The sequence below is a fragment of the Drosophila nasuta genome, chromosome 2L (genome assembly GCF_023558535.2).
Source record: "Drosophila nasuta strain 15112-1781.00 chromosome 2L, ASM2355853v1, whole genome shotgun sequence".
NCBI lineage: Eukaryota > Metazoa > Arthropoda > Insecta > Diptera > Drosophilidae > Drosophila > Drosophila nasuta.
In genome coordinates this window covers 22,153,206-22,173,929 of record NC_083455.1, presented here as the reverse complement: position 1 = coordinate 22,173,929, position 20,724 = coordinate 22,153,206, and the positions used below count along the sequence as shown (strand labels likewise).

At 35.1% G+C, this 20,724-nt stretch overlaps 2 protein-coding genes across 6 annotated transcripts in view; one reads left to right on the top strand and one right to left on the bottom strand.

Moving 5' to 3' along the window:
* LOC132788337 (uncharacterized) overlaps positions 1-20,724 on the top strand; it is a 158,132-nt gene that overhangs the window by 49,374 nt on the left and 88,034 nt on the right. The gene's annotated exons all lie outside the window — the stretch shown is intronic.
* LOC132788763 (aminoacylase-1-like) lies at positions 14,712-17,505 on the bottom strand. 3 transcript variants are annotated; one of them, XM_060796362.1, is made up of 7 exons: positions 17,241-17,505; positions 16,995-17,176; positions 16,574-16,918; positions 15,580-15,726; positions 15,235-15,518; positions 15,041-15,177; positions 14,712-14,975 (listed from the first exon to the last, which is right to left on the bottom strand). In XM_060796362.1, the coding sequence occupies exons 2-7, from the start codon at positions 17,083-17,085 to the stop codon at positions 14,765-14,767; spliced, it is 1,215 nt and encodes a 404-aa protein (XP_060652345.1). In that variant the 5' UTR covers positions 17,086-17,176; positions 17,241-17,505; the 3' UTR covers positions 14,712-14,764. The 3 variants fall into 3 exon arrangements, with proteins under 3 accessions (XP_060652345.1, XP_060652516.1, XP_060652433.1); XM_060796533.1 differs by having other exon boundaries at positions 16,995-17,148; XM_060796450.1 differs by having other exon boundaries at positions 16,995-17,095.

Sequence of the window (20,724 nt, the reverse complement as noted above, 5' to 3'; positions counted from 1 at the left end):
ACGAAACGGATGCCTGACTATTGCAGGTAAAATACTCTTTACTTAACTTGGCGATGGAATAACTTTTGATGGCACGCGAAAACTTTATTAGATGCTAGAAATATTAACATAGCAGGGGAAAGCGGAAAGTGGGGGGCAATAATGATGCGATATTCAAATACATTTAAATGGAGCAACTGCAGCAAGGATGAAGAGAGGTCAAACAAAGAGAAACTGGCGAGCAATTAATAACTGAGCAAACAGCAAATGTCATTTAATGCAGTAAGTCAAAGTGATAAAGAGCTTGCACACAAAGCTTTTGCCTGCAGGCAGCTCACATCGAAAGCTCTGCCGATCAATGCACAGGCAGCGCAGCAGCGATGCTAAGCACGTGCCTATTTATGCATGAAAGCTTCACTTATGTTATGCAGCTTTGTTATGAACTACTCTCAATAGCACTCACTTTATCGGCACGTACGCCAATTGTCAGTCTCTTTCATGGCTGTCTCTCTCTCTCTCTCTCTCTGTATCTTTTCTCTTTGGCCACAATGGAGCTAGCTCAGATAAGCTCAATAAAACTGTCGCCGTGGCACTTGGCAAAAATTCATTTGCATACTTCTTTCCCCCTCTTCTCTATTGAACAAAGCATAGAAAAAATGTGCAACTTCAGCGCAAATAAAGCGTTGGACTTAGTCTTGCCTGCAATCGCTCTGTCACTGTCGCACACACTTTACTCTAAATATTCATACATATGTGCAAAGTATTCATTTATATATGTATATATGCATAGTATATGAATGAAATGCGCACACACTAGAAAGATGATAACAGAAAACTCCCCAACTTTGATGTAGCGTTTAAATTGCTTTAACCTTTCAATAGGTTTTGCAGCGTGACATCTTTCGGCATCAGCAGCTGGCGATTTGTTTGTTTTAAACTGCTCTGCTGTTGTTATTGTTGTTGTCATTATAGTGTGCCTTGTCGCACACAGCGTCTTGAGGAACATTAGCAAAAAGCTGCATTTAGTCACACAGCCATGCGTGTGTGAGTGGGATGGAGTGCCAACAACAAACAGCATTTAATATTCTCTTTCTGTAGCATTTATTTAAAATTTATGCTGATGTCTGTTCTCTCTGGACTGTGCTTGTATGTTTACTCCAGCTAAAATGATACATACATACAAAGATATATACTTGGCTGCCATTTTGACGCAGTCTCTCACAATATGCTACATTTCCATAAATATTTTAGAAAATTTACATAAAATGTTGTGGAGCGCGTCTTCTCTACACTTCTGTGTATGTGTATGTGTATGTGTGTTGTGTGCTGCCTTCAACATGAAGAGAAAAGAATTTAATTCATGACGACAAAAGTCGATTTTCTAAATCCACAAAACATATGGTACAACAACAATTGCACCACACGAACACATGAAATGAAAATGTAATGCAAACGATGTGCGATGCTGTACGTATATACATATGTATGTATGGTTGTATATGTCTGTATGTATGTTTTTGTAAGCATGTGCGCTCTCACTCTCTTTCACATTCTCTTCCTTCCCTACCTCCCACCACCTAAATTTTAATGCCTTCTCGTTCTGTGGACATTTACGCGTGGCAAAAATTGAGGCGCGTTGAGCCGCATGAAATTGCATTAAAAGCTAATGAGCTTGAAATAAAAGACAATTTGCTTTTGCTCTTGCTCTTGCTCTTGCTTTTGAATTGAATATTTTTGTCTTCATTTTTGTGGCCAAACGCAGAAGAGCATCAACCAAAGCAACCGCGAAAGTTTTTAATTTGCCGCACAAAAACAACAAAAACTCCTGCAAAACCATGCGCACGGGAAACAATCATCCAGATGGGGCAAAATGTTGAAACATTAAAGCTGAGTTTGCAACAAAATAAATAAGAAATATTATTAATTTCGCTCTAATGTTCACAGCAATTTTACGCTCAATTAAAAACGATGGTCATCGTGCTCTTTACAGTGGCCAATTACTAAGAGAGCGCAAAAACTGTGCACTCATCTGCTAAGCAAAGGCAATGATCAAAAAAAAAGTTAATGCAGCGCAGAAAGCGCGCTTACAATTTTCAGCATTTCTCTTTTCACTTCGCGATAGAAAAAAAAGAGAGAGAGCATGCTTTTTGGCTGTCCTTGCGCTTTGCACTGTTGTGCAGTCTCCTTTAAGCAGTGCGTGCGTATAGAAGTTCGTGTGTGATCCCAATGCAGTTAAATAAGCAAATAAACTGAGCGTGCACAGTTTTGCATTGTTCTAAGCTCATCAATCGTCTACTTTATGGCTCTGCTTTCGTAATGTAACAACAACAACTCGACTTACTCACATCGCATGCTGTTTATTTGCAAGCTGTGTGAAAAAAAAAAAGCAAAACGGCAAAAATCTCATCAAGCCTCCATTCGTGCTTCTCTGTATTGTGTATTTCTGATTGCAGTTGACGCTGCACACTGTTGCCGTCTCACTCTTGCCCTTGCGGAGAAGACGTGGGCGACTCAAATCTGGCCATAGAAAGTAATCTTAATGGGTTTTTTTTCGCTTTTTGTGTAAGTGTGTGTGTGTGTGTGTGAGTGTGTGAGTGTTGCTGCCAGCCCTGGCAACGGAGGCAAAAAAATGGCTGGCAGCCCATGAAAATTGTAAAATGCATTCAGCGTCGGGGCCAACGCATAAATTGCGAACCCATTCCTAGGACCTTAACTCGTGTGCAGCAGCAGCAGCAACAGTAACAGTAAGAGAAGGAAGAGGAAGAGCCAGAGCAGAGGGTAAGTTGTCTGCGGATTTGAATAGCCAATTTGTTTGGCATTGTTTGCACAGATACTTTGCCCACAGTGGGCGGAGAAGGAGGAGGAGGAGGAGGAGTGAAGCATTTGCATTTCTAAGATAAAATGCAAATATTTCAATTTGTAACTTAAGCAAATTGCCTCAATGAGTGCAGCTGTCAGTCAGGAGCAGTTTCTTCTTCTTGGGCTAGCACTTTTATGGCTACGTTACGTTACGTTAAGCTAACGTTACGTGAGGCCCAGTCTAGCATATCCAACAACAACATCAACAACAACAAAATGCACATTGTGCAAAATTTACAAGCCAAAACAATATTTAAGGCTGATTGCTTCTTGTAATTGGCCGTAACATCGACTCAAATTTTGTTTTCTATCAATTTCTATTTAAGTTCATTCAAGCGGCAATTAGCAAAAACAAAAACAAATGCAAAAATTTGTTGATGTATTTTGCTGCTGTCTCCTTGACTTTTTCATCTAACCATCTAATGGAGCATTTGCAATGTATTAAAATGCATTTAGAATTTCTAATTGAGAGCTGTCGAAGCTGTCAATTCCCAGTAGTTAACAAACACATGCCACAGTGTTGGATAATACTGAAATAAATAAAATTTCCTTAAGAAAATGTTGCAAAAATTTACTCAGAAATAATAAACTGTGAAATAAATCCCTTTGGAATATGCAAAAATTATCGAAATATTTGAAAATGCATTTAAAAATTGGAAGCTGTCGCATCAATTCCCAATAGTTAAAATGTCACAGTAATTCTGTAAAGTGTTATATAAGTATTAAGCATTATTCAAATAGTACAAATAACCTTCAATAATAAAAAGGTGATATTTATGTTGGGGAGACTGAAATGAACATCATTTGTAATAAACAGAATTTCAATAAAATAAGTTTACTTTAGAGTAGAGTTAAATTCTTGACAAAAGTCCGTCAGATTGTTTCCTAAGCAAATAAGTTGTCAAATAAATCTTGTAATCCACAAGCACACAAATTAACCTCATTTACAAGTGGCATAATTATCTAAATATGCTGCACATAAACCAAGTTTCTCATTGCTACGAAAAGTTTAAATTGTATTTGTTGCATATGTACATGTGTTTGGCTCGCACAAACTTACCGACTTTTCCAACTTGTCAATTGAAGTTTTCCTTACTCAACCATCCACGCTGAGGGCAAACTTTTCATCTCAATACACCAATGAGCGAGAGCCAATAGTCCATGTTTATTCTTATCTTCAATTGTTAACTCAATAAAATTACTTGGAACAGAAAGGAACTTGCTTTATTAGCTAGCTAAACCGAAATCCTTTTGCACATCCTTTTTGCTTGTCCTTCTTCGCTATCTACACAATTGTTGTTGTCGACATCTCTCAGTTCTAATTGCAATAACAACAATTTGCAACAAGTATGTGTAAATAGCGAGCGCCATGTTAAGTATTTGTGAACAGACTTCAATGTCGACAACTGCAACAGTAGCAACGGCAAGAGTTAAAGCAACAACAACACAAACAACAACAACAACAACAACAACAGCAGCAACACATACAACAAACAACGTGAGAACAACAAGAGCCTAACCAAACAAGCGCCCAACAAGTTTTTGAACATCGTCGTCAGCGCGCCTTGTAAGCGCTATTTCAATACCCTTCCGAAATTGGGGTATATACGTTTGTAGGACATCTTTGTTGAGAATTAGTTCAAAATGAGTTGCATTCATTTTGATTGAGTAAATTTGTATTTTATTTTACCTTTTAACTGAAAGTTAGCAAATTAATTGATTTTATCAGATTACAAAATTAACAGAATAATCATAATAGAATTTCAAAATTCATATGACAACAGTTTTAAAGGAACACCTAACATTAAATACAAATAAAAATTCGACTTATGATTTACAAATAATTAATTTGCTATGTTTGCCATATTTTTGTATGATTAATAATAAATATTTATAAATTTAAAATTTTAATAAAATTAAAAATTTAATATTTTTTTATGATGCGAATTTTAATATAAAGTTTGCAATTATTATTTGCATTTTATAATTTTGGTTTATATTAAAAAATAAAGAATCGAATTTTAAATCTTGTAAAAGTAATAAAATGTATTCTTTTTATTTTATGAAATTATTTTTTCTTTTTTTTTTTGCAAATTTTCTCACTTTCAAAGTATTTTTTCTTTATTTTTTTACAATAAAAATAAAAATAAACTTTAAAAGTATGCAACTATTTTTTTCTGACTTAATTTATATTAAATTTCATTTAATTGTTTCACTTTATTTTATATTTATTTTAAATTAGTTTCGAATAATTGTTTCCACTTTGAAATTTTGTTATGAATAATCAGAATCTAAGTTTTAACGTTTTACTTACTTTTACTTACTTACTTTTTATACACATTTTCAATCTATAATATGCTCTTAATTTAATGGAATATGCTGCAATAGATTCTTTGGTAGAGTATACTTTAGTTGAGTGTATGATATTATCTTAGAGAACTTGTAGTTTGTATTTTGTTGCTAGCACTTTCGCTGTGCGTTTTTTCTTTGCTCTTTCTCTCTCTCTCTCTCTCTCTCTCTCTCTCTCTTAATCCACTGTCCAACTGTCTTTGGGCCTCTGTTACTGTTGCGTCTGTCAGTCAAAATGTCATTATTGTTGTTGCAAGCTGTTGCAAGTTGTTGCCGCTGTTGCCGTTGCCATTGCTGCTGTTGTTGTTGTTGCTGTTGATGTTGAAGCCACTGTTGGTTTTCTTGTACAAGCTCGTGTTATTTGAACAAAAACTGTGTACACACACACATGGGGGAGGAGATTTCAATGGGCTCAAGCAGCCCGTGCATGTGTTTTGCGGTGAAGGGTGCTGCAACGAGTGGGTGGCAAGGAGAGGAGGGGAGGGGCGAGGTAAGGTCCTGACACTCTTGTTTGCTAAACAATGCAATGTATGTCAAGGCAAAATATGTTCATTCAACTCAAAACAACGAGAGCATCAATAATGCAACACGATTCTACAGTTTTTCTTTGCGTACCCGTGTAAACTAATGTAGGTGTGTGTGTGCGAGTGTGTGCGAGTGTGTGTATGGAGGTCTTACACTGTTTGTTGATAACATAAATGCAATTGCAATGCACTTGCGTTGAATTGAAATCGAAATTGAAATTGCGTATGCCAAACAAATTCTTTGGCACTGCCAAACGAAAGGGCTGCCAACTCGTTCAGTTTTCTGAAATTTATAACCTTGAAAGCAATTCGTTGAAAATTTATGTTTTTGCAGTAATAAGGAATAATGTACTTCATCATCATTCATTCATTATACATAGTTTAAGTAAAGTTAAAGAGTAAATATATTATAGGTACTAATCTATTAAGTCATTTTTAATGATTTTTTTTAATTGTTCTATAAATTTGAATTTAATAAATGTATTAAAAAACTTCAAATCACATTTAGTTTTATAAACGATCTATTATAAATTAGTTAATCAGATAGTTTCCTGATTTCAGCCATATTTAGTGTAATAAATTTATCTATATCAAATACAAAATGTTTCTGGGAAACTGATTAGTTAAATCTATCCATTCTTTTCTCTATTTTTAATTGAATTATTTTATTTTAGCCTATGGCTACCGATGTCTTTAGTTGCTGTCTTCAGTCACTTGACTTTGCACTACTGTAAAAAATTTTTGTCAATTAATAGGCTGATTTAAATCCAATTTCATCTTTTATTTCACATTTTATTCAGCTCAGCTTGCTTTAATGCACTTTTCCAAATGTTTGGCTTAAATTCGTGTCACTTTTTACTTAACTGTAAGTGACTCTTACTAAAAAACTTTGTTCGCTGCTCCTGCAATTTTATTTTTGTCTCGCATTACCAAATTTAAATGTCGAAAAAAATCACTTGAGGATTTCCATATTTTTAATTACTTTGTGCTTATATTTCGTACGCTTAAGTGAAAAACAAAAGCACAAAAAATGCAATTGAAGTTTTGCTGCTTTTCAATGCAGACACCGTGCAAAGTAAAAAACAAAAATGCAAACTGCATAAGAAGAGCCATTAAAAAAAGGCAGACAAGCAAATTAAAACTCCAAGCAAGAGACGAATCTGAAGGAAGGGAATACCCCTAAGAATAACAAGATGCGGAACAACAAAGCAGTCGGGGAATATAAAGAATCGTTACGGACTGTATAAAAGTTATAAACTTTGTTTAAAAAACAATTACAAGGCTGCAAAGTAACAACAACAGCAAGCGTAAAGGAAAAGCATAAAGAAAATATTAAAAATATAAAGTTTACAGTCAATAAAAGGCAGCAAAGGCAATGCAAGAAAACTCTTTATGACAAAAGGAAAAATAATAATAAACAAGGGGGTGGAAAAGCAAATGAGACAGAGAGGGGAAAGAAGGGAGTGTGCGTGTGTGTGTGTGTGTGTGTGTGTGTGTGTGGGAGGTAACATAGGCACTAAACGGCCACTTAAACGTTAACTTGATTTAGCACCTCGTAACGAACATGGCTAAGAAACAACAACACAACAATGGGGAGAACAAGAGAAACAGGATGGAGGAGCAGGACTCAGGGCTGCACTGAAGGCGCAACGCTATAAAAACAGATCAACAGAAAGAGAGAGAATGCAATAAAAAGCGAATATTTATACCAAAACGGAAATGAAAGAAATGAATCTGATAGCTCCTAAAAGCCAACAATGCCATAAAGTAATCCATATGGAGACAAAGAAAGATATAAAAAAAGAGAGAGAGAGAGAGAGAGAGAGAGAGAAGGAAAGATGCAATGGATTTGATAATTGCCAAAACATAAAGCATTGTGAAAACGCATTGTGATTGTTCTATGAGCTATATCATTTTTGATTGTCTGTTAAAATTCTTTGTAATCTCGATATCCTTAAGGTGTTTTATAATACTGATTACATAGAATATTTCAAGACGAGTCAATATATTCTATAAAGACATTCAACATATTTAAATAAATATAAATTCCATCAATCACTTACGCATAAAAACAGCATATTTTTGGGATTGATTTACTCAACAATATTTATCAAATATTTGGCAATTTCTTTTATATTTATGAAGTGATTCATATTTCGCAATGACTAATTACACTAATCTGAAGTTTGATGAGTTATGTGCCCCTTAAAGTTTATCGCTTAACTCAAGGCAAATGCAACAGAAAGCGATTAAACAGAAGAAGCATCTACCAAAAAAAAAAGTAGATAAAAGGGAAGGTGCACGCAGTGTGGGACATTCATGGCAATGGCCTGACATGCCGTAAGGGCATCTAAATCGTGGCGGGAAAGGGGCGTAGAATGAGGCTACAAAAGAAATAATGTCCTGCGGCCACGTTGGGAAATGAAAACTTCTTTGTAATGCAGGCAGCGCATGGTGAAAGTCTCTTTCTCTCTTTGCAACTCTTTTATACACTTTGTTTGGCGGTCTTATTATCATCAAGTTCTGTCATATAATGTTCAACTCTTTGATGAGCGGAAAGATCACAAAATATATTTCAAAGTAAAGTTTAATCTAAGTTGGAGAATTCAAATGAAATGAAATTTGTGTGCTCTGATTTATAAAAAAAATTACTTTGGATTGAAATGGGATATTTCATTTATTTTTCAATATTTTAAAGTATTTAATATTTTTATATAAGATTTAATTTCTTTTATTTTTTTTGTAAACACACATTTATTTTTACTCACATCACATTTATGAAATTTGCCTTTCAGCATTTTTCTCTTTGTAATCAATCATTACACATTTATTTTTATTATATTACTTGCAGTTTATCAAAGGCAAGATTTATTTATATATTGCCAAGGTAATATTATCTGGCTACCAGCTTAACACATGCTCTGATTCTTATTCTAAATAAAAGATTATTGTATAGAATATACTCCTAACTCTTTTTGCACTTTCTAAAATTCGATCTATTGAAAGAAATGTACCCATTCAGTTGAGTGTATTTCACTTTCGTCAGAGTCCAAAAGTTGCTGTTTCATCTTTTTTTTTTTTTGCGAGTTGGATTGAAGGGGTTCGAGTTGGAGGGTCGACGAAAGTTACGCGAAACGCTCGCAGCTGATGATGAGTGGCGTGTCAGTCAAAAGAGGAGCCTGAGCATCAGCTTCAGAGTCAGACTCAGCCTCAGCTTCAGCTTCAGCTTGGTGGCAGCTTTAGGGACAAGTCCTCAAAGCAGTCGGCGCGTGGAAGATGAAACTATATGTGAGAAAGAGAGTTTAACGTACATGAAAGTAAACGCAAAAAGTGTGCCTTCTTTTTTGTTCCGAGTTGTTTTCTGCTTCGTGGCAAATTTATCGCTGGGCATAGAGGAAACCGCAAAGGCAAAAGGCAAGGAATTCATCATCATTGCTCATCATCACGTAGCTGTAGTACAGTGGAAGTAGAAGTGGATGGAGAAGTAGATGTGGCAAGCTGTCAGTGGGCGTGGCTCACATCAGCAGGCACATCGGTTCCCAGCGGTGTGATCCGCTGTTTGTTTGATGTGCCCCACAGCCAAACAGACACACAGAGAAGGAAAGCCAGGAGAGATGGGGAGAAGGATGGCAAACAAACTTGCGAACGACCGCAGTCAAAATATGTCCTTTATTATATTTCCTTTACTTTTTTTTTGCTTTTCGTGTTTTCTGCTCTTTTTGTCTGTAGCAAAGTTAATCCTTGGGCATCAATTTCCCGAAATAATTTGAGCAACATCAAAACTTTTAATACGACCAATGATAATGGGACGCGTTCCGAGTTTGTCCAGAAAAAAAACAACAAACTTTTTTTATTGCCCTCGCACCGTAATTTCTTTGTCATGAGCTATGGGGTTCAAGCAGCGTTTGTGGCGACCTTTGACCCCCCCTCAACCACACCTTTGCGTTGCCCCCTGCTGCTCATCGTCTGTCCCTGCGGTCAGTTCTGGTCATTATGTTGTTTATTGAGTGCCACACCTGAGCTGAACGCCGCGGGTGTCCTTGCAACCAACCAGAAAAGGACTCACAACAGTTGAGCGACAAAAGGGGGAGGATGCGGGGATCAAACTAGCGCCCTTCTTCTTGATGCATTGTGAAGCAAATTGGCGGCAGACAAAGGCTCGGCATGCTATCGCTATTCGGCCATCGCCTCTTTACATGGCAATTTCTGCCACTTTTCTCAGCTTTACCTCTGCTCTACACTCAACGGCATAATGGGGAAATTGTGAATGAGAGTGAACAATGCTTTTCACAGAGAGAGAGAGAGAGAGAGAGAGAGAACTGCTTGCAGACAAAGGCGCGTCGATGAGCAAGAAAATATGCGAATATTAACATTTAATTGCTTCAATTATGAGTCAACTCTTTAAGCGCATTTTATTTGCCCAATTTATGTTGGCTTTACTACCAGTAAAATTCAATAGAATGTTATTAAAGTGCAAAGGACAAAACTACTTAAATTTTTAAGAAAATCAATCTATAAATTTCATTTCATTAAAACGAGTAATAATAGTTGAAAATATACAAAAAAATTCATTTCATCAATTTAGCATTTGACTCTAATTGAAAAATATCTTTTGTAATCTACCTTCTTCATTTATTACTGAATAAATATATAAAATATTGTTTATAAACGTTCTTTTTCAATAATTCCGGAGTTCAATTTATTAAAAATATGTAGAAAATTGTGCAATACATTTGAGCCATTCAAAAAGACAAAATTTATTTGACTAATTAGTCATTTAATATAAAATGCTTTGCAAATGAAAAAATGTTGTTTACAATCATATCTTGTTTATTTATCATAAAGTTATATTAAGTAAAAGTCACAAAAAATGAGAACAGAAATGAAAATGTATTTTATAAAATATTTGCCTTTCGTTGGTTAATATTGTAACATATCTTTTTCAATGTTATATTTATGGCTTTTTATGGAATATGTTAAAATGTCAATAAAAGCCATTACAAAAAGAGAAAATGTATTTCATCAATGAGTCTTTTAATTAATTGGCTTGCAGTTGAAAAGTATCCATTACATAGAATTTTTTACAATTATTATTTTCTAAAATGTCACACCTTTTTTTAGATTTTCAACTTACATAATGGAAATATATTTCTACATCTATATATTTAATTAAAAATGCAATTCAATTGCAAAATAAATATTCCAAATTTTATTTGTTCTTTAAAATATACAAATAATTGTCGAAGTTTAAGGACTACGACTCTTTATATGCCACACAAGTTGCAGAGCTGCCAACTTGTTGCAAAAGTTACACAATATTTATATTTCCTCAACTAATCATTTAATTAAAAAATGCTTTTTAATGACAAAATATATATTCCAAACTTTATTTCTTCATATAATAATTTAATATAATTGTCAAAATAGCTGCTGAGCTGCCAACTTGTTGCAACATAGTGTTTTTTATGGTACAAAAAAAGAAAATATAGTATTTAATTAAAAACTGCAATATATATATTCCAAACTTTATTTCTTCAAATAATAAACAAATATAATTGTCAAAATAAATTATAAATACACTGCCAAGTTGAAGGACTAACTCTTTAAATGCTACACAAGCTGCAGAGCTGCCAACTTGTTGGAACAGTGTTTTCAATGTGCACAGATTAAAAGAAAATATATTATTTAAATAAAAATTGCAATTCAATTGCACGAAACTTTATTTCTTCATTTAATAAATAAACATCATTGTCAAAATAAATTATAAGTACACTGCGAAGTTCATGGTCTAACTCTTTATATGCCACACAAGCTGCAGAGCTGCCAACTTGTTGCAACAATGTCGTCAAATAGCACGTTGCAAACATTACCCAAAAATTCGCAAATAAGCCGAATTGCAATTTTGGCCGTGCAAGCCGTAAAATGTAATTGATGTTCGTGTAAGCGGGCAAAAAGTACGCGAGAATTTCGAAGGTGCTGCCAACTTGCAGTTGTTGTGCAGTTCGATAAATGCAGAAAGAGAAACAGAAACAGTAATAATCGCATTTGATGCGCTATTCAATGTCGTCGCCGTAATATGCAAAAAAGGTAAAAGTCAGTGGAGCAAACACAGAGCGAACGCAAACAACGCAACGTTGTGGCAGCAACGTTCGGCAATTAGGCCAGCGCACAAGGACAATGCCACACTGGCAGTGAGTGCTGCAAGGTAACAGGATGTGGCAGCATCAGTTGATGACACCAGCGTGTGCACGAAATTATGCAACAAAAGTAGGAGAAGGTTGCTGCTGCTGCTGCTGTTGCTGCTGCTTTTTTGCCAATTAAACGCATTTGCTAAAAAACAAATTTGCCCCGGTGCAATGGCAATAATGTCAGAATGGCACAACGACGCCAATGATGAGGCAGACAACAATAAGCGCCCAGGCAGGATAACAACAACAACAGCAACGTCAGCAGCAGCAGCAGCAGCAGCAGCCTGGAGGCAACAGCTGGTGGCAGGCTGAACTTGCAGCACGTTTGACTACTGCGACTGTTCAACGTTGAAACAAGTTTATCAACGTGTGAAAATTGCACAAACAACAACAACAAGCAATAGCAAGAACAACAACAGCAATCAAGTAACCCGCCTCTGCGTTATGAGGGCTGCATATTCAAATGCAAATCACGTCATCAATATGCAGCTGCAACCATGCTGCAACCTACCATCCACCCACCCACATAAAGCTGCCACAAAACTTCCAATTCATCCCGATCCGAACCGAACCGAAAAAAGGCAAGCCCCACAAAACTCTCAAGTACATATTGGTCTCCGTTTCATATCGAACATTGCGTTTTGACAAAATTATCCCATGGACAAAGTTAAATTTTGTGGCCAAAATGGAAACTTTTTCATGAACAGATAGATCCCCTCCCTTCCCTTCCCTTCCCTTCCCCACAGAGATGCCTTGATACCTACCTCTATAAAATAGACTTCTGTCGAATAGCAGGACCACCAGGAGGGGGGAAGGTGGTAAATGAGGGAGAACAAGTCCTTGGATGCTGGGCAACATTTTTGTTGCCGAAACTTACACGTGTCAGTTGCCTTGTCATTATGAACTTCTAATGATGGACAGTAAAAACTTGCAGGTTTTTAATTATAATGCATCGGTGCAGCGCTCAGTATTTCCAAGTATTTCACGAGGGTTGCTCGAAAGCTTTTCATTTGGCTTTTAAAATATAATTTTTTGAAGTGTGATGTAATTTGTTTAATTCAGAGTTTTATTGATGTATTTAAAGTATATAAAGCAATTGCAATTAATTTACCTTAAAAAAAAAACTCACTACATAAAGGACATACATATATTGAACTATTGACAACTATTGAACAATAAAATAAAATATCTAAAAAAATTTAAAAAATATGAATTTCAATCATATTTTATGTAATCAATAAATCAACAAAATTATTGTAATATAAATTAAATACTCTTCATATGTAGTAAAACTTATGTTCTATTTTAAAATAACAAAATAATTGTTTATGACATAGTAATAATTAAATTGTATTGTATACAACAAATACGATAAATCAGGGAAATGAATAATAATAATTATAATGAATAATTTGAGTGGACAAATTATAATACAAGCAAGTGTATTATTAATAATTGATTCAATTGACTTAGACCAAAATGTGAAAATGTGGAATTATTTTTTCAAATATAAAACATATAATATCTTGTATTTAAACATAAAAAACATAGAAAAGTGATTTTATTATAAGATTGTTTAATTTAAATGTGGAAATGTTAAAATTAAATAAGTTTAATATATAATAACTATTTCAACTATTAAAAAAATGATGTAAAAATCTTTGATCATTTTGATTGTTGCTGAGGAATAGCAGATCGATTGGCTAGATCCATTTCGATTAGAAAGCCCTTTTGAAAACTCGATGTGGCTTAAAGCCTAACCAAGTGCTCGACACTTTTTGTTGAGTGACCCTCTTTGGCCTCTTGGTCACCTCAATTAAGTTGAGGCCTTGTGTTTGTATTTTGTCAAAGGCAGCAGATGATGACGACACTTTCGGCTGCCTGGCATCGATATAAAGTTGCTTTTTTCTCCGTATTCTTTTTTTGATAGTGCCCAACTATGTATCTACATTCGCAAACTCATCATTGAGACCACGCCCCCGCCTCCGCCTCCGCTCAACTCTTGCACTCTGCCATTCTTGTCATGCTGTCTGGCAACTGGCAGGAGGAAAAAATAAGTCACTCACTTAAAAGTTCAGCGGCTGCAACGTTGCAAAAGTTTGCTAACGGTCCATGTCCTTGTGCAGCTGAAACTGCATGTCCTGGGTGGCTACTGGTGGACCTTCGAGCTGGTCAGTTAGTTTCAATTTTAGTTTTTAGCTTTCGAGTTTGGGTGCCTCCTTTGCCCACAAAATGCTGCCATTTTTTTTTTGCTGCCCTTCTATTTTATTTGGACAAACTGTACGCTGATTACATGTGACAACTTAATGAGTTTGCGGCCAAACATGGCTTGTTAAGCAAATAAATTAATTAGCGCTCTAATTGAGTTTTTTTTCTCACCCCCTCTCCTCCTATTTTCCCCGCCTTTTGCTGGGGGCGGTAATTGATGAGCACTCAAGCTGGCTGCTGGCGGGTGCTTTAAATAATTCCAAAGAATTTAACTATAATTCACATTTCAAACGAATGCAAACGTCGGAAAACTGAGTTCAGAGTTCAGATTTCACAATTTCACAATTCATTTCAATTTGTTGGCTTGGTCGTCAGCTAATGGGAATCGAAATGAATTTTAAATATCGAAAGCTGAATAAATAACACGTATTTCACAACAGAATGCAATCGAGCAGTATTTTAATTTAAAACATTATTTCAAGATTATTATTTAAAGCTGTCTCTTTACTGTCATGTAGGAAAGCTGGCTTTATTTAATAAACAAGCAATGCACAAAGTAAAATGCCTGTTGTAAGTCACTTGCAATGAATATACATACATCAAATATATTTCTTACTCATTTCATTTATTCATTTCTGTATGTTCTCAAACTTTAACTCAACCGTCTACATTAGCCAAATCGCTAATAATACGTTTATAAATTTCGATTCCTTTCAGGTAAACATTTGCATTAATGAACTCATTGTGATCGTGCAACAAGACGGGATGATGGTGCAACGGAGAGAATCCATAGGCCGGAATTCCCACTCTACGCAAATAGCGACTGTCTGTGCCTCCATTGAAAATCTGCGGTTCAATTGTTAGACCTCTGCAAACATAAAAAGTTGTTTTCATTCGATTGTAATTCACAAAAATTGAGCAATGTCAACTTACAAATCCGTTGTGGCCTTCTTGAAAGTTGCCCAGAAGGGATTATTAGAACAACAAATGCTTGAGGGTTTCACAAATGGATGTTTCTGATCAAATTCTATCTCAATACCGCCGCCTGCCTCTGCGCACCACTTTTGAAACTAAGGTAAACATGTATTTTCATTAAATTATCATTTAAATGATTCACGGGGACTTACTTGATCCTCTTGCTTTTCCAAATCGACATCGATTGCGAGCCTTGTATCGAAGCCAGCTGTTAACATTGGCGGTATCACATTGCTCTGTACGCCGCCGCCAAGTCGAGTTAAATTCACCGTCGTCACATCGCCAATTCTGAGATTTTTGTCGCTCCTCAAACGATCCACTTGTGACTGACGTAATGCCATCATTTTGTTTATTATATATTGAATCTTTTCGCCCGCTGTGTTACCCAACAACAGCGAGCCATGACCAGCTTGTCCCGAGGCCTTAAAAGTCATTCCTATTTCCAATTGAAATGATTAATAATTTCATATAAATTAGCTTTCAATTTTTGTACTTACGCCACACGGTGCGTTCGCCATAGTAAACTGGAATTGCTTCGCCGGTGGAAGCCATGCCCTCATCAAGTCCACAACCCACATTCAGTTTGCGAAAGTCTTCGGTATCAATAAATGGTCGCATGCCACGGCGACCTCCCATTTCCTCATCTAAATATTGAATACAATTTTAGCAAGAAATCACATTAGGAAATTGATTATGGTTTCAATGGGAATCAGCTTGAATTAATTATAAATGAGTTATAATTAATCGTATATGGGCATGTTTATGAAAATGTCAAGAGCCACTGGAATAATATATTTAATTTGTTTTTAATATGCCTGTATTTATACACTTGTTATAATTTTATTTCTCTCCATATGAGGGAAATATGCTTTCATATCAGAAGAGAGCTACAGTCGAGTATACTCGACTATGGGATACCGACATTTTAATTTATATAATAGCATTATTATGATTATTGGTATTAAAATATTATATATCGAAAAATTTACGTATAATAAATTGAAAAATATACGAAAAAAATATAGGTTGTATTCTACTACACTTAAATTAGACCATAGGTAATAAAATATACCGATTACTACCCGACAGGTCATTAAATATACCAAATGTATATACTGTAAAAAGTGAAAAAATATATTAAAAGATATACGGGGTATACCTACAATCTACTACATTTGAGATATACCATAGATTAAAAACCAGATACATCCGGATTTTTTAATAACTTTTAAATTTTGCATAAAAACAATATTTTTGTGCATTTAGCTAACATCACTTTCTCAATACCTAGAATCCATTTACTCATCAATTATAATTAATAAGTATCGTCTTGTGTCAAAACAAAATATTGTTTTTTTTTGCACTCTACATTCTACATCTCGTACCGACAAAACGTACACTTATTAATAACGATTAAGCTAATTGTCATTAAAAAAGCTTTAGATATATTTACGAGATCTGAAAGCTTCACTCATTTAATTTATCACCTACCTGGTACAAAGCAGATGTGGATGGTGCGCTTGAATCTCAATCCGTTGCATTTCAATGCCCTTATAGCCGCCATATACCAAGCGCCCACACATTTCATATCCTGTGCACCGCGAGCGTAAATGTTGCCACACACATCCATATCGGCGCTAAATGGGGCACGCGACCAGTTCTCGGGGAAAACGGGGACCACATCCATATGTGAATTGAGGAAGATCGAAGGCAGCTCCGGCTGATCACCCTCCCAGGTGATGATCACTATGGGATTTTTACCATCGAAGGGATGGAAGATAGAAACGGGCAACTGCAACTCCTCGGCCTGACGTTTTATAAACTCCACAGCGGGCGCTAAAAAGTAAAGAAATTCCAATATTATTAACAAAATATTTGGAAATATTATTCAATATTTGAATTGATAGTTCACCATAGTCAGGATCTGGATGCACTGTCGGTATCCGAAGATAATCGCGTAGATATTGTATCTCTTCATTTGCGCTCCACTCTTCGTAGCTCATTTTTGACGATCTGAAATGCTCAACAGCTGAAACAACACTGTTGACGATCTGTTGCTGCTTCGACTGTCGTCGCACAGTTTGTGTTTTGTCTCTGGTTATCAAAACCAAACAGCTGAGTGTGAGTATCTTATAAGCTACTTATGTACTTTACTTACTGATTCAAGAGATTGCGATTAATGCAATTTGTGGCGGATACAAACAATTTACTTTAATTTAGACGTTGCTCTCGCTCTCTGGTTTTCATCAAAGATTCGTTACTTAATACTCGACCCTCTGGTTAAGCTTTGTACACAAATCTGCGAACCAGTCTGAAAACTCTTATGTTACATCGTTAAACTAGTTTCTCGAGTTTCCAAAAATTTCGTAAGAAAAACAAGAAAGAAAAAAAATAGAAAAAATTTTAAAACCACATCTTGGAAAATATTGTTCAACTGCTCGTCACCTGACAACTAAGTCCATGATAATTTATAATCGGTTTTTGTTTTGTTGATTTTCGTCAAGCTGTGGTTGCTGATAGCTTATCTGAAAAACTCGCTGCGTTGTTCATGTTGATGTTAGACCAAATGCAACACGATAAGACTGTTCTCATTGCGATCCAGGGTAATGACATCAAATTAACACGCACTATCTCTTGGTTAAAGTGCCGTTGATCGACTCTCTAATACTCTGTAATTTAGCAAATATTTTTGGTTTATTCTATTATTCTATTATTTTATTATTCTATTATCTATTGTATTATTCTACTATTCTATTATTCTATTATTTTATTATTCTACTATTCTATTATTTTATTATTCTACTATTCTATTATTCTATTATTTTATTATTCTAATATTTTATTATTCTGTTATTCTATTATGCTATTATTCTAATATTCTATTTTTCTGTTATTCTATTATGCTATTATTCTATTATTTTATTATTCCATTATTATATTATTTTGTTATTCTATTATTCTTTATCATAATAACAAACTATCCTGAACATTTCATAGAGATTGCATCTTAAAAAATTCCAAATAAAACAATTTTAAGAAAATATCTTCATTATTATATCAAAGTTGTCTCCACAGAGCATCTTTTAGCAGAATACTTAATTTACATGTCTCCAAGACTTATCTTATTTAGTTTATCCATACAAAGCTGAGCAGTTTTTAATGTAATATACTTTTTTCTGATTAATTGTAGATAAAAAATAATTTCATGTGTGAACAGAAAAGAATGCTATAATTGTGCATAAAAGGCTGCTTCAAATTAAATGCAATTCTAGGCCAAAAACTAGACACACGTCATTTGCATCAAATATTATAATTAATATACCCCCAAAACGGAAGTGTATGAAAAGTAATTTGCAGCCAAATCGCTTTAGCGGCAGTTCGTTGAACTGATTTACGAGATGCAAAGGGTTGGGCAAAAGGGAAAAGTTTTCAGCCAGTGCCAAGAGCAGAAAATTTATGTAGAGTTGCTGCAGTTGATGTTGTTGTAGTTGTTGTTGTAGTGGTTGTTGTGCCTGTGCACATCATTAAGCGATAATTATTTGGAGGGGCAGCGAAATAAATGCAGAAAAATATTGCCATTTGAAGAACGGAAATAAATTTCAGATTTTAACAAAATGGGAAACTTTAAGTTTTGATAAGGCGCACAAAAGTTTGCACCTTTATAATTAACATGCTGATACCTTATAAACATCGTGCAGGGATTCTTTTCAATCAGGTCCAACACATTATTAGCATTTCGTAGTCAATGAAAAGCGGATAGAAGCCGCTTAAGTCTCACATGTCGTAACAAAAGGTCAAAGGCTCGGTTTTTGGCAAGGTCCGGTTTTTTTTTTTGGTCCATTTCGATTGAACTTTCGTTTTAATACTTTGCAAATTAATTCTCTCTGGCCGATTCGGACAACATCTTAAATGCAGTGGACAACACACAAAGCCAGACAAATGTGAAACGAATCTCTGAAGCCAGAGGACTGACCTAAGGTATCCCACCGCAGAAGCAGAAGCAGAAGAAGTTGTAGTCAAGCAATTGACTTGAGGGCAACATCGACAACAAAACTGAGGAATACTGACAAAGCGACAAAGCGAGCGACCGTCTATTTATTTGACAATTTGCAAAAGGCAAGCCAAAAAGCGACTTAGAGGCAAATAAATATCTTATTTCACAAAAAAATTCTAAATAAAATGAAATCATTTTCTAAAGAAAAAGGCCAGGCAAACGTTGGTTCGTTCGTTCTCGAGCCGAAAAGTAACGAAATCCCATAAACACGACATGTCACAACACACAGTTCTTCTCTACATATCTCTTTTCCTCCGCGTTGTCATCTCTTTTCGTCTTGCGCCTAATTTAAGGAAAATCCAGGGAAAAAACATACACAGAGAATAAAGCTGCAGCAGATGAAGGCGAATGCTGGCTTTGAATTACGTCAGAAATAAAAGCAAAGAAGCATGCCGCAAAAAAAGAAAAAGAAAAACATATCCTGAAGTCGAAGAATATTTTCACATATTGAACAAATGTTGGCACTGGCTCTCTGGACCCCGAGTGGATTTCCCCAATGACTTTGTCGTTTTGCATTTGCATTTCAAATTCGATTCGATGGCTTTTTGGCCTTTTTCCGTTGGACACGAGACAGACAGACAAGTGGACAAATGGACAGAGAGTCTACAGTTAATTGGAAAATCACAAAAGCCCAGCTAGCTAATCAGACGGCATTCCAATGCTCTTTTAACCCAACCAACCAATTTACCCAACTGTATATTCAACCAGCCCTAGTTGCTTTTTGTTCTGAGTTGTTTTAGCTACTTGACCAACATTTGCTAATTAATTGTTCTACCATATGCCGCAGACGGGGACTAAACATATGTAATTGAATTGCCGTTAATTGAAAGGCGGCCTCACCATCATCATCATCATCATCATTTCATCGTCTCATAGGCATCATCATGACGTTGTTGATGATGTAGAGATTGGGACAACTTTTGTGTCGCCTGGCATAATAATTATATTTGTTATTTTGGCAACGAAGCAAAACAGAAACCACACACCACACACTTTCACATTCACATTCGCATTCACAAAATAACCAAGACTAACAAGAAACACAACAACGACGACAACTTGAACAACAAATTGGCAGGAAAACAAATGCAAAGAAATGCTTTACAGCGAAGCAATTCAAAATGCTTGTAAACATCAGTTTCGAAGTCAATTCAGTGGAAATTTGATTTAATTTATTTGAAAATATAGGAATAAAATATCCTTGATTAAATCTTGAATTGTTGCAGAAGGATCCATGCAAATTTTATGTTTAATATAAATGTAACATATTTTAGTTTACTTACTCATTTTTTTTTAATAAATGTATATTTATACATAATTTTGCTGCAATTTATGTAGTTTTTTTCTTATATACTAGTTTTCGTTTATTTGAATTGTCGAAATGCTTAGATATACTTAAAGATCTTGATTAAATATTGTATATTTTGTTTGTTGGACAGTATTAAGTATTTAAAGTATTAGTATTTATAAAATTTATAGCAATATACAACATACAACAACAATATACATATACAACAAAATACATTTCGATATATTATTTAAGTATTTCCTATGCGAGATGCTTAAGTTTATTGTTTATTAAGCAAGA

Coding starts and splice junctions, on each gene's coding strand:
- LOC132788763 (XM_060796362.1), bottom strand. CDS start 17,085: ATGAGCTACGAAGAGTGGAGCGCAAATGAAGAGATACAATATCTACGC. Junction 15,519..15,579: donor TGGCGAACGCACCGTGTGGC/GTAAGTACAAAA, acceptor AATTGGAAATAG/GAATGACTTTTAAGGCCTCG. Junction 14,976..15,040: donor AAGAAGGCCACAACGGATTT/GTAAGTTGACAT, acceptor TTATGTTTGCAG/AGGTCTAACAATTGAACCGC.